The sequence below is a fragment of the Gymnoscopelus microlampas genome (genome assembly GCF_963454915.1).
Source record: "Gymnoscopelus microlampas genome assembly, chromosome: 10".
Lineage (NCBI taxonomy): Eukaryota > Metazoa > Chordata > Actinopteri > Myctophiformes > Myctophidae > Gymnoscopelus > Gymnoscopelus microlampas.
Window position 1 is genome coordinate 16,499,781 of NC_139947.1, and position 12,558 is coordinate 16,512,338.

The 12,558-nt window shown below is 41.0% G+C and overlaps 1 protein-coding gene across 4 annotated transcripts in view; it reads right to left on the reverse strand.

Annotated features, from left to right (window-relative positions):
- Positions 1–12,558, reverse strand: part of iqsec2b (IQ motif and Sec7 domain ArfGEF 2b) — a 60,614-nt gene that overhangs the window by 15,513 nt on the left and 32,543 nt on the right. For 3 of the 4 annotated variants that reach the window (XM_084069676.1, XM_084069675.1, XM_084069678.1), the window contains 2 exons: positions 6,132–6,414; positions 5,260–5,577 (listed from right to left, as the gene is read on the reverse strand). In XM_084069676.1, coding sequence (XP_083925802.1) covers positions 5,260–5,577; positions 6,132–6,414 — 601 coding nt within the window. Of the gene's footprint in view, positions 1–5,259; positions 5,578–6,131; positions 6,415–7,396; positions 7,879–12,558 lie in introns of those variants that run through there. The other variant, XM_084069677.1, reaches the window with a different exon arrangement.

Consider the following 12,558-nt stretch of genomic DNA (forward strand, 5'->3'; position numbering starts at 1 on the left):
GTAACATAGCATGTGGAAAGCTCGAATTGTTTGTAGCTTAAAGCTAACAGCATGCTTTGCTGCCATGTAAAAGCTTTGATTTGTTTGTACAGTGCTGCAAAGTTAACACAGCAGCCTTGCTCCCCATGTAGGCTACTTCTTTTATTCCCAGCAGCAGACATTCCAGTGGTTTTAAAGAGCTTTCATCAGGTAATGAAACGTGGCTATTTTAGCATTTTTATGGCTTCAGGTATAGAAATATATGGAGCTAAATTTTTGGGCCGAAAGTTGATTTTTTTTACAAAATAAGTACTGCTTCTAAGTTCTAATGCTGTTCTGCTGAGGCACTCTTGACTCTGGGAATACCCACAATACATGGTGCAGTACCATCTAGTTGGCTCTAAAGCTTCAAGCAGAGCTTCCAACAGTTGTAGTGCTCTGCTAGCACAAATGCTTCTACTTATCAAAGCTGTTGTAGACAATCTGTGTGCAACGGGGCATAATATAAGACAAGAAGTCAAATTCAGACATGTATTCAAGCCAGGAAAGGAAATCACAGCATGTGTATCAAATCAGTGTTGCCATGTCTGCTTATTATAAGCGACTTTGGGATTGTGCTCTGTTAAGTCACTAGCAAATATGATTACTAAACAGGGTTCATGTGAAGGAACCCCAGATTCATATGTAATCATGGTACAAAAAATGTTTAATATTCTAAACACTTGTTTTGCGACTTGTTTTTATAGACTTGGCGCTTGTTTCTCTTACAATCTGGCAACACGCCGTGGTGGTGTCACGTGACTACTCCTTGGGAGTAATCAGGAAGTCTCATACATACAGCATGCATCTTGGGTATTGTAGTCTATGCAACTGACACGGTCATATCATGGTCAATTCAGTTCAATGCTACTGTGTGAGAATAAGGTGAAGGCAAGGGTGTTTTCTTTCTTAACTGGTCATGTGCAGGCATTATGGCAGTGTAACTGTCATGTTAAATAAGGTTCACAACTATCATGTCATGTTAAATAAGGTACACAACTATCATGGGATATTCAAGTTAATATAATCCACTCAGTGAAGCTGTTATTTCTGCATTCCTGTTCTATTCACTTAATTTATCGCTCAAGTTCAGGTAACTATTGTGGGTGGATTAGTTTGCAGATGCTTAAATAGATAATTACTTCATGGTGGATTAAAGTCTTGTGAAATGGGGCGGTTGCTTCAATTGTAGTGGGTTGTCCTCGAGGGGGTGCCATTTAGAGGGCAAGCAAAGGTTAATCTGATTCTCTGCTGCTTCAATTCTATCAGCTTATGACTTAGATGCAGGGAGCGGATTCATAGTGCATTGAATTAATTTGCATGTTACTTCACTTTTAGCTAACACATCTCGAGTTGGACAAAAAACACAGCAGGTGAAAGGCGGAAATCATATAATAGTCATTATTCATTGCAAGGATAAAGGGGGTTTACTTGTCTCTGACTCATACAGGTGCTGCTGGGTTAAGTTTCATTGGATGGTTGCAGAAAGAAGAAAACGTATGATGATAATTGCAATTTAAAATAATTGCTTATTGCAAACAAAGTCTTAAAGATGCATTGTGGTCTGCTTATTGCAAACGGTACAGTTACAGTACTCTTCAGCTGCTTGGTTCCAGCATTCACAATGAAGCAGCAGGTTGCCGGTCTGCAGCCATGAACGCTACTACGTTCACCATGAGTGAATGAGATAATCCAGCTGTTTGCTTGCAGATCTCCACAGCGTCCAGACGAGAAGGCTTGCTCTTGTGTGTGTCTTTCCAAAAGTTCATCTAGGTGGTGTTCTGCATGCTTGTGGAACTTGAAGCTTTTGTGGATCGCTATCTACGTATCTGAGATTGACATCAGGCATAAGTATGCTGCTGAAAGTGTTGGCTGGGTTCCACTGCACTGATTTGGGTAGTATGATTCTGTTTTGTATTGCATTTCTTTATCTGTGCGTGATCGGTAAGGTCCGCAGTATGCTTACTGCTGCATATAGATATTACATTTTACACTCTTTAATTTAGTTTAGCTTGATTAATTAATTTCTGAGGTCTGCAGCATGCTGCTGCTACACATAGTTCACACTTTTGTAGGATGAACTTAACGGTTCCACTGCACTGATTTAGGTAATATGATTCTGTTTTGTTTTGCATTTCTTTATCTGTGCGTGATGGGTAAGGTCCGCAGTATGCTTACTGCCGCATATAGTTATTACATTTTACTCATTAATTTAGTTTAATAAAATAATTTCTGAGGTCTGCAGCATGCTGCTGCTACACATAGTTTCACACTTTTGTAGGATGAACTTAACATCTTAAACTCTTAAATCTTAAATCAGACAGGGGGGGGGGGGGGGGAGGTGCAAACGTCATAATTTCTAACCCTAACCCTAACCCTAACTAAAACCATGTTTTGTCTCTGTTCTCCATGATCCAGTATCTGCAAAGACGTCCTCTGGCGAGGCAAGACTAATGTTCTTCCTGACCGGCAAGGGAAAGCCAAGGTCATGGTTCACGGCCCGGCTCTGTCTCCTCTACAAAAGATGTGGACTGCTGCGCAGCTGTATACCTCTCACTCATTTCCGCATTGCATTGGCGCAGCTACATTGGTCTAGGCTTAAACTTGAAGTTGCTCAAAAGCAATGAGTGGCATGTACTGTATGAGGAGACAGTTAAATAGAGTCTGCATTCAAAAGTGGTTGGCAATGGCATGGGTTCATTCTGATGAAGATAGTTGACCTTTTACGGATGCATTCTTGCATCCCTCTTATCTGAGCGGATAGGAAGTTACAGCACGCTGCTGTTACACGCATATGTTATTAATCAGTGGTGATTACAGGGGCGTTCCGTTGCTAGGGGCAACCAAGGAATCTCAACCCTATAGTACACATTCTGCTTAAGTACACTCCTGAAGTACAGGATCAACATGGATGTTGAACACACACATAGTATGTATCTCATTAATTGTAGTATGACCTCGTTTTAAGATGCATGCTTGCATTCTTTTAGTATAGCTTAAATAATTAAATGCTGAGGTCCACAGCAGCTGCTGTTACACATAGTTAGTACACTTTATTTATCATGAATGATAAACATTAGTTATCATTCATCATAGGATGACCTCATACATATATATATATATTTATATATATCAGATTTCTTTAAAAAGAAATAGAATGTCCTTTTCGAATCCTATTCACGGTGCAGCATAGCAGTGGGCATCGTTTTAGGACACCGTCTAGGACTCCTGAGGTTCAGGAATCAACAGGTTTCTGCATTCATCAGGCCTGTTGAACACATAGACGCATGCTTGCATTTGTTTAGTTTAGCTTAATAATCAAATGCTGAGGAACTTCTGAAGCTCAGGATCAACATGGCTGTTTAACACACCAATGCATGCTTACATTTAAAGCACTCCTGACGTACAGGATCAACACGGCTGTTGAGCACACACAGTATATATCTCATTAATTGTAGGATGACCTCGTTTTAAGATGCATGCTTGCATTCTTTTAGTATAGCTTAAATAATTAAATGCTGAGGTCCACAGCAAGCTGCTGTTACACATAGTTAGTACACTTTATTTATCATGAATGATAAACATTAGTTATCATTCATCATAGGATGACCTCATACATATATATTTATATATATCAGATTTCTTTAAAAAGAAATAGAATGTCCTTTTCGAATCCTATTCGCGGTGCAGCATAGCAGTGAGCATCGCTTTACGATACCGTCTAGGACTCCTGAGTTCAGGAATCAACAGGTTTCTGCATTCATCAGGCCTGTTGAACACATAGTCTTAAGATGCATGCTTGCATTTGCGTGCGCATTCTATTTTAAGTCAGTAGCAGTCTTGCTACTTCACATAATATAGTATGACTGATAAAGGCGTTTTTTAGGCTTGGCGTTGGCTTCCGTGTGTTGGGGGGGATTTCTGTTATGCACTCTCTGAGTATCCTAGCTGCCGCTTGGCTGAAACCAGAGAGTATGCATTTATTGGTTTTGGGGGATTTGCTTAAGCATTCTCTGAATATATGCTTAGCAGGCTGCTTCGACAAAATTCAGTGAATATTCTCCCAAGAGCGGAGCTTTAACGCCAAGCTTAACTGTATTCCATTTGTGGCAATAAATGGTTCTTTATCTACTAAGACGAGAGTGTTTCTGATTGAAATGAAGCATAGCGTTAGTTCATGCAGGACACGGAAGTCGTGCACGCCAAAGCTGTAACCAGCAGTCAGTCAGCTGATGTGAACATCAGCTTTCTATTCCCCATTCACAGCCCAGCTGGTCATTACATCACACACTCATTATCCAATCACAGCTCACGCTTGAGCAAAGAGGTTCCTATAAATACGGCTTCATATTCTCTAGGTCTTTCTTGGTTGCTGAACCAATGCATTTTGCTAGCTCCTCCTCCACCCCAGCCTCCACCTTTTGATTAGAGTGTGCCATAGGCTCAAATACTTGTGATTATCATGTATATCTGCTTTGTTTAGAGTCTGGCTTAGGCTCAAATACTTGTGGTTATCATGTATATCTGCTGTTTAAAATCTTGCTAGGCTCAAATACTTGTGTTTATCATGTATATCTGCTAATTCTAACTAATATGTTAATGTATTGCTTATTGTTGTCATTGTATCCCTATGGGGGATTTGCTTAAGCATTCTCTGAATATATGCTTAGCAGGCTGCTTCGACAAAATTCAGTGAATATTCTCCCAAGAGCGGAGCTTTAACGCCAAGCTTAACTGTATTCCATTTGTGGCAATAAATGGTTCTTTATCTACTAAGACGAGAGTGTTTCTGATTGAAATCCCATTTGTTTCTCAAATCTCGTCTTTAGGACTGACTGTCCACTCAGTTATTTTATTTGCAAGTGATTAGATGTGATTTGTGTATTCAGTCATTGTCGACCTATCTGCATTGGTTGCTGTGGTAACGATGTTAACGACCTTGCCGTAAGTAATGCTCAACTTATACTATATTGGCTATTTTCGGTGAGCGATGCCGTCGTATGATAGTATATGAAGTATAGGCGTCAGTGTCCGAGTGTCCAGACTGAGACACATTTTTAGAAATCAGATTCAAATCACCTTTCAAACCACATAAGAATGTGGTTCAAATCAGATTAGCAAAAATGTGTTTCCATGTGTGTTTTTGTTGTTGTTGTTCAGACTTGATTAAAAAAACAATCTTATTCTAATCTGGATATAGGCATATCGAACATAGCTTTAAAACCCTCGATGAAGGAGTACCTGTTTGGAGAAGGAGTCCTCTAAGTGTGTGTAGTCTCCCGGGCGGTCCGGGTCCGGGGAATGAGGTGGTCCCGCTGCCACGCTGTGGGTGAAGTTGGTCTGCGTCTGGGCCTGCTGCTGCGGCTGACGTTCGTCAAAGGAATACTGTAGTCTCATGTTGGACAGGATGATGCGGCGGGTCATGCGGCTCTCGGAGGCAGAGCTTCGGAGTCGCTCGAAGTTCTTGTTCATGCGGTACTGGCGGAAGGCCGTCTGGATGGTCCTGGCAGCTCTGCGGCTTACAAAGGACCCGCCGTACTTCCTCTCTAGCATCTCCACCTGACGGAGGAGGAGGAGGCGAACATAGGAGAACATAGTGTACTTATTTGAACCACCCAAGAAATGCACCCACACACTTCACTGGAGCATCACTGAACGTTTTTATCACATACTGAATTTGATTTGTCTTTGGTTAGGGGCTTCTGAACAACCTAAAAAGGCAGACTTTTATTAACCACTTAAGCCCTGTTTTATACTTTCTTTTTTTCGTTTCCAAAAATAGTGAACTTTGCAGATCTACAAGCACACAACTTGTGAGCTTGTAGGGAGCAATTAGGGGTTAAGTGTCTTGGTCAGGGACACTTTGACGCACATACTGGGTGAACTGGTGAACCTTCTAATTACCAGAGGGACTCTCTACCCACTCAGCTACAGATGCCCTTTCATGCACCCATGAAAGACACATAAAAAAAGAGCAGCCCGCCGCCCGCCACTGACATTAGTAAGTAAGTACAGTAAGTAGCCTTGGGAAGCAACGGTTCCGGAGCCATGTGGCCCGTAGGTCAGGAGCCCATCTCCTGTTTTGAATATAAAATATAACTCTGACATGATACCTTCTTGTCCTGCAGGTCCGTGGAGAGCTCATAACTGTCCGAGAGGGCCTTGCATCTCTTGTTCTCTTCTTCTTCTTGTTTGCGTAGCGCCAGGCTGGCAGGTTGGTGGCGCGTGCGCAGTGCCCAGGCCAAGCTGGCGCTGGAGCTGGAGGCCGGGCCTCGGGGGCCCGACGGAGGGCCGGTGCTGTCACTGAAGCGCTCCGAGACGCGGATGTAAGGGGTCTGGCTGTAGGTGATGTCTGCGTGGCCGCCCGTCTCTGGACACTGGGAATCCCCTTCCACACTGCAAGGGGGGGGGGGGGGGGGGGGGGAAGAGGGTGAGAGGTTGTTAGTTGAAGTAATAATCATCATACTGATGAAGTATTACAACAAAGACTTTTCAAACTGCAATCCACAGAATTATTGCAGTTAGTATTGATTGACATGAGGGTCCTTTTACTTTGATGGCATTTCGATTGCCATCAAAGGCAAGTCTGATGCCCCTAATGAAACATATCTTACACACGTCAGAATCACACAAAAAATACCACACTTCATCAATATATTGATTCACGTCGCTTCATTTGTGGAGCGAAGACGAGGAAGAGGTAAATCTTGTCCATGCATGGTGCCCCGTATTCTCGCCGCCCGATGCAGCGTTGCATCAATTTGCATTGAATTTGTATCCAATTGTGCTGCATGAATATCTTCGCCTCCTGTGTGAACACTTTGTGAATACTTTAGGTTTATTGTGCCCTAATCCATAAGTAAGTCCCATATTATGCATGTGGTCCGTTGTGCCATAGGGTAATGTAATGTAATGAATGTGAAGGGGACGTTACCCTATGGCACAATGTACCCAAAATCATGAAATCTAAGTGAGAACACCATATGTCAAAAGGCTGGTATGGACCTTTAACCCAGTGATTCCCAAACTTTTTAGCTCAAGACCCAAACACTATTTTCACTTCCTTTTAAAGCTAAATTAAAAGCTGGAATTTATGGAATTTCTTTAAATGTTTTCACTTTTACTTAATGACAAATGTTAGAATGTATGAAAAACTGTGAATATATATATTTTCTTTTTGAAAATTGAAAAATAGTAGGGCTCTCTACTATTCTATTACCCTCTACACTGAAATCCTGTCGCTGAAAATAGCCAATCTGCAAGCTCACAACGTGATACTTTGTGAGTTTGTAGATTGGATATTCTCGCACATTGTTTACCCCAGAATAGGAACACTAGGGGTTCAAGATAAAAAAAAGTCACCAGGTGAGGAACTCACATGTAGAACTTGGAGCGGCAAAGAGGAAGAACACGTCTCTTAGAGGACCTCATCATGAGGGAAATGTATGAGACACAATGACACTACCTGTGAAGTAACAGCTGTATCATGTCATCTGACAGATTATGATGTTACTGATATGGTATAACACTGAGAACCCTGTCAAGTCACACCAGAAGCTCTTTAAAACATCACATGATCAGGAGAGCCAATGGCTCTGAACTAGCAGCTCTACCTCGGACCAAACCATCCGTATTACACCTTTAACTGCTTTATAAATCCCAGGGTGAGGGTTAGGGTGAATACCCCCCTCCCCCTCTTTAAGTCAGTCCTGTGAGTTAATATACTACTGAGTTTAATAAGTGGCGTTCACGCTCTCTCTCTCTCTCTCTCTCTCTCTCACACACACACACACACACACACACACACTCAGTTTCTCTTTCTCTTTACAACTCTCTCTCTCACACACACGCACACGCACACACACAGAGCTTTTCTCACAAGCCACTTAACACACTATAATGTACTGACACACTACTCCACAGTAACATGCCACCAGCACCCTTCTGACAGGAAAGACCAGGTCGTTAACATCAAGTCGTTAACACGGGTTTCTTGTGTAAAACCACCTGCTCTACAGAGCAGAAAATGCATCCACTTACAATCTCAGCTCACCCAGTCTCTCTGCCGCACTGAACAACTACACAAACATACACACACTAATAACAACTACACAACAGCAAAGCAGCTCGATAATCACACAACCCATCAGGGAACGGATACAATTTACAATGTAGGTATTTAGCAGATGCTGTTATCCAGAGCGACTTACAATAAACAAGTTAAATAATCACATACACACAGAATGCAGAGAGAGCAGTAGAGTGCCTCAAGAAAACTAGGATACCAGGTAAACCATAAACCATCTGTCTAAAGTTAACAATGCTATCTAAATAACTATCTGTACATTGAAACTATAGGATGCCAGGTAAACAAAGAACCCGGCATCTGTCTAAATAACATCTGGATTACATTGGTAACATTAATGTCCAAATAAGTCCAAAGAATGCTCCGGTGCACAGCTGACTTGTGGTTCCCAGTGAGTCCATTGGTCAGTGGTCTGGGGGAACATCGCCAGTCACATGTTCCTGCCTACGTTTCCTCTGTGTCCCGCCAGCTAGGCGGCCCCTCCCACTCCAGTCAGCTGAGCCCTGTCCCATAACCATAATAAGTACTCAGATTTTGGAAAAAAAGTAAAAATAGCACGGTGTAAAAAAATAAGTTAAAGTCCTGCATTCAAGTAAAAGTACTTAAGTCAAAGTGCAAAAGTATTAGCATCAAAGTATACTTAAAGTAGAAAAGTAGCCAACTCGTGCCTGGTTTCAGAATCATATCATGTTATTGTCCTATGATTATTGATCATTTAACAAATCCCTATTTTATGCTTAGGCAATTTGAAAAATAGCAAATCTACAAGTTCACAGCGTGTTTGCGTCGCATCACGACGCGCTGTGTGATCTTGTACAGTAGATCTGCTATTTTCAAAACATTTAGAAGATTATTTATTTATAATTGGATTCATTATTATGAATCTAAATCTGCAAAGTAAAGCTGTCAAATAATTGTAGTGGAGTAAAAAATACAGTATTTGCCTCTGAGATGCAGTGGAGTAGAAGTATAAAGTATTGAAAAATGGAAATGCCCAAGTAAGGTAAAAGTACCTCAAAGTTGCACTTGAGCAAATATACTTTCCACCACTGCATTTCCTCTGTGTCCCACCAGCCAGGCGGCCCCTCCCCCCCTGTCAGCTGAGGCCCGTCCCGTAGCAAGACACAAACCCACTGGCAGTGTTGGACCCTGACAAGTATATGAAGAGAACTGTACCTTCCAGAAAATACAGCAGGCTGCATACCTTTCTGTCAAAAACCTTCCTCGAGTGTGTGGCTGACTGTCCTTCGTTTGCACAGAATAAACCCTGCAATACACACCCATGCATGTGCAATCTCTGTCTGCACTGTCATTTTATTCTTATTTTTCTGTTTTTATTTATTTTTATTTTTTATTTCATTTTTGTTTTGTGTCTTAATGCTTAAAGTTTGATATCATTACTGTCGGATGGAAACCTCATACTGTATGTCCAAAGCTGCTACTGCTCAAGGTTCAAATTCAAAAATAGCAAAAATATCTCATCTACAGAGCATATAGATCGGCTATTTTTGCTACTTTTGTGTGACAGTGTAGGATGACGTTAGGTAGGCATTCATTTAGGGAACAAAAAACATAAAAAGTAAAAATATAGAGATAGGAGGCTTCTGCCCGACAGCAATGATATGTAAAGCACTTTGAATTGCCTTGTTGTTGAAATGTGCCACACAAATAAACTTGCCTTGCCTCGCCATGCCTGAGGGAAAACAAATGAAGGATTCACAGTAAACTCTGAAAGGGTACAAACATTTGGACACTTGGATTTGTACTGTGACGTGGGTTTGTTGCCCTGCAGTTTATTATAAGAGGCCATAATGCTGAGAGCTCACAGTGAAAAGACCAAGGTCCTTCCTCCCTCTCTCCTGTCATTGTCCTGTTCCATGGACTAGTAGGGATTTCCTGTGTTAGTATTGAGTGAGCAGATAACATGACATGGTGGACGGAGGGCGGATGAAGAACAAAGAAAGAAACTCACAGTAGTTTACTGAAAGTGGCACCTTGTTGTTAACAGTTATGTTTCATCTTGTTTAACACAACTACCAACCAGCAACATACAGTAGTGAAGAGATGCTTCGCAAGAATACAAATGATAAACTAACAGTTTATTGTATTATTATTTTTATTACAAGCTAACAACAAAATACGGGCCCCAGAATTCTGTTGCATAACAGCCTTCATGCTGTAGAAGTGGCCCGTAATAAAAAGGGAACAACAGTGACGTCTACTGGGGAGTATGAATCCCTGCATCTTGCAGAAGCCAAAGTTCATGCATTTGAATTCTCAACATAAAACCAGGAAATGATGTCATCTTGTTTAGAATTTCTTTCAGTAAATAAGCAAATGTTATGTCTGTCTGTCTATACTATATATTTATGGCTAACCAATCATCATATTGTTGCTGTCGGGCAGAAACCTTGTATCTGCATATTTACACTTCATTCTTTTGTAAATTAATGCTCTATTTTGTGGTACAAAAGTGTCTTACCGAAGTAGCTAAAATAGCCAATCTGCAAGCTCACAATGCATCGCACCGTGACGGGTTGTCAGCTTGTAGCCGGTCATGTTTGCTATTTCTAAAACATGCTGAAAGGTAAAGTGAAAGTGTTTAAGTGTGTCTGTGTGAATTATAAATTATGAACCAATGAAAAGTATTAACAAGAGTAGTAGTAATCCTTGCATGTCGAGCCATGTGGCCCATAGCCCATCTCCTGTTTCTGTAGCGTGAGGCGGCTTGAGGTACAAGTACACCCCCTGGACATGACACTAGTACTGTATGTCACAGGGACTTACCCCCAATCCAACCCTTAATGCTGAGTGCCAAGCAGAGAGGCATTGGGTCCCATTTTTATAGTCTTTGGTATGACCGGCAGTGGTGGGAAAAGTACTCACATGTTTTACTTAAGTAAAAGTATCAATACTGCAATGTAGAAATACTCTGTTACAAGTAAAAGTCTGGAATTAAAAATGTACTTGAATAAAAGTACAAAAGTATTGGTATCAAAATGTACTTAAAGTACCAAAAGCAAAAGTACTCATTATGCAGAATGTCCCATTTCAATGCGTCGCATCGTGAGCTTGTAGCTATTTTCAAATGGCCGAAATATATATAAGTCTGAAGCGGTTAATGTGTGTTTTGTGATAATAATCTAAATCTGCAAAGTAACTAGTAACTAAAGCTGTCAAATAATTGTAGTGGAGTAAAAGTAAAATATTTGCCTCTGAGATATAGTGGAGTAGAAGTAAAAGTATTGAAAATGGGAAATACCCCAGTAAATTAAAAATTCCTCAAAAAAGTACAGTACAGTACAGTACTTTACACCACTGATGACCGGCCTGAACCCCAACCTCCCAATCTCAGGGCGGACACTCTAACCACAAGGCCTCTGAAATGGTTAACAAGAGCTTGTGACTATATAATAGCTACATCCACAAGTTATTTTTTTCCATTTCCCGTAAGGTTTCCATCCGACAGCGACAATACGTTTTGTAAGTTGCAACTTTTTGTGCTGCTGGCTGCTACCCTGAACAGGGCTCCATCGTAAAATATATCTTACCTGTATCAAAAGAAGGTCAAATAAAATAAAATAAAACATGTTATTGCTCTTCTCCTAGAAGATAACACTGAGATGATGGAAGAGGTTGCTTGGTGACGGTTGCCATGGGACCTTTGTGGGCGGTGAGGCAGTTGTTAGGATGAGGAGCATAGTTGCCATGGTAACGTATTGACTTTTGAACCAAAAACAAGCGAACTACACACCTGTAGCAAAGCACGCATTAAAAATACTATGTAAAAGTAGCTGCACACTCGTAGCTCTGATGCAATATTTTATTGAGAAAGCAAACTACAAAACAAGGTTTCAGCAGCTAAGCTGCTTTCATCAGGGTTGATCTGATGTAATGACTGTTAACAACACCCTTTAGTTGCGTGCGGAAGAACCACAATTGCTAGGAATGTTATTTTGATGGCAGTGATGCTGTTGACCTGGTAGCCTAATTACTTTTAAGCACTTACTTGTAATTGTCTCTGTTTATGACCATTTACCCTGTTGTTTGTTGACTAGGGTTCATGTCCTGTACTCTGCTCTTGCACTTAAGGGCGTCTTCTTAATGCCTGAATGTAAATTGTGACATGATCAGGATGCTTGCTTTCTTGCAAACGCAAATACAAATAACACAAACTATTCAAACAGCATAAAATACTTTACCATATTGTTGGGACCACTCAACCTGTTGGTCATGAAAACCCAAATATAGACTATAATTATATTGTAAGACTTTTACTGGTACTGAGATTATGTGTACTGTATATTGTATATGGCAGCATAAATAGAAAAAACAGTCTCTGGCAGAGTTCATAGGTTCATAGGTTCGGGATTTGTAGTGTGGCCCACATCCAGTTATTACATTGGCCCGGGATGCAGCCCGAAGAAAGGGAAAAGAAAGAGAAAGAAGAAAAG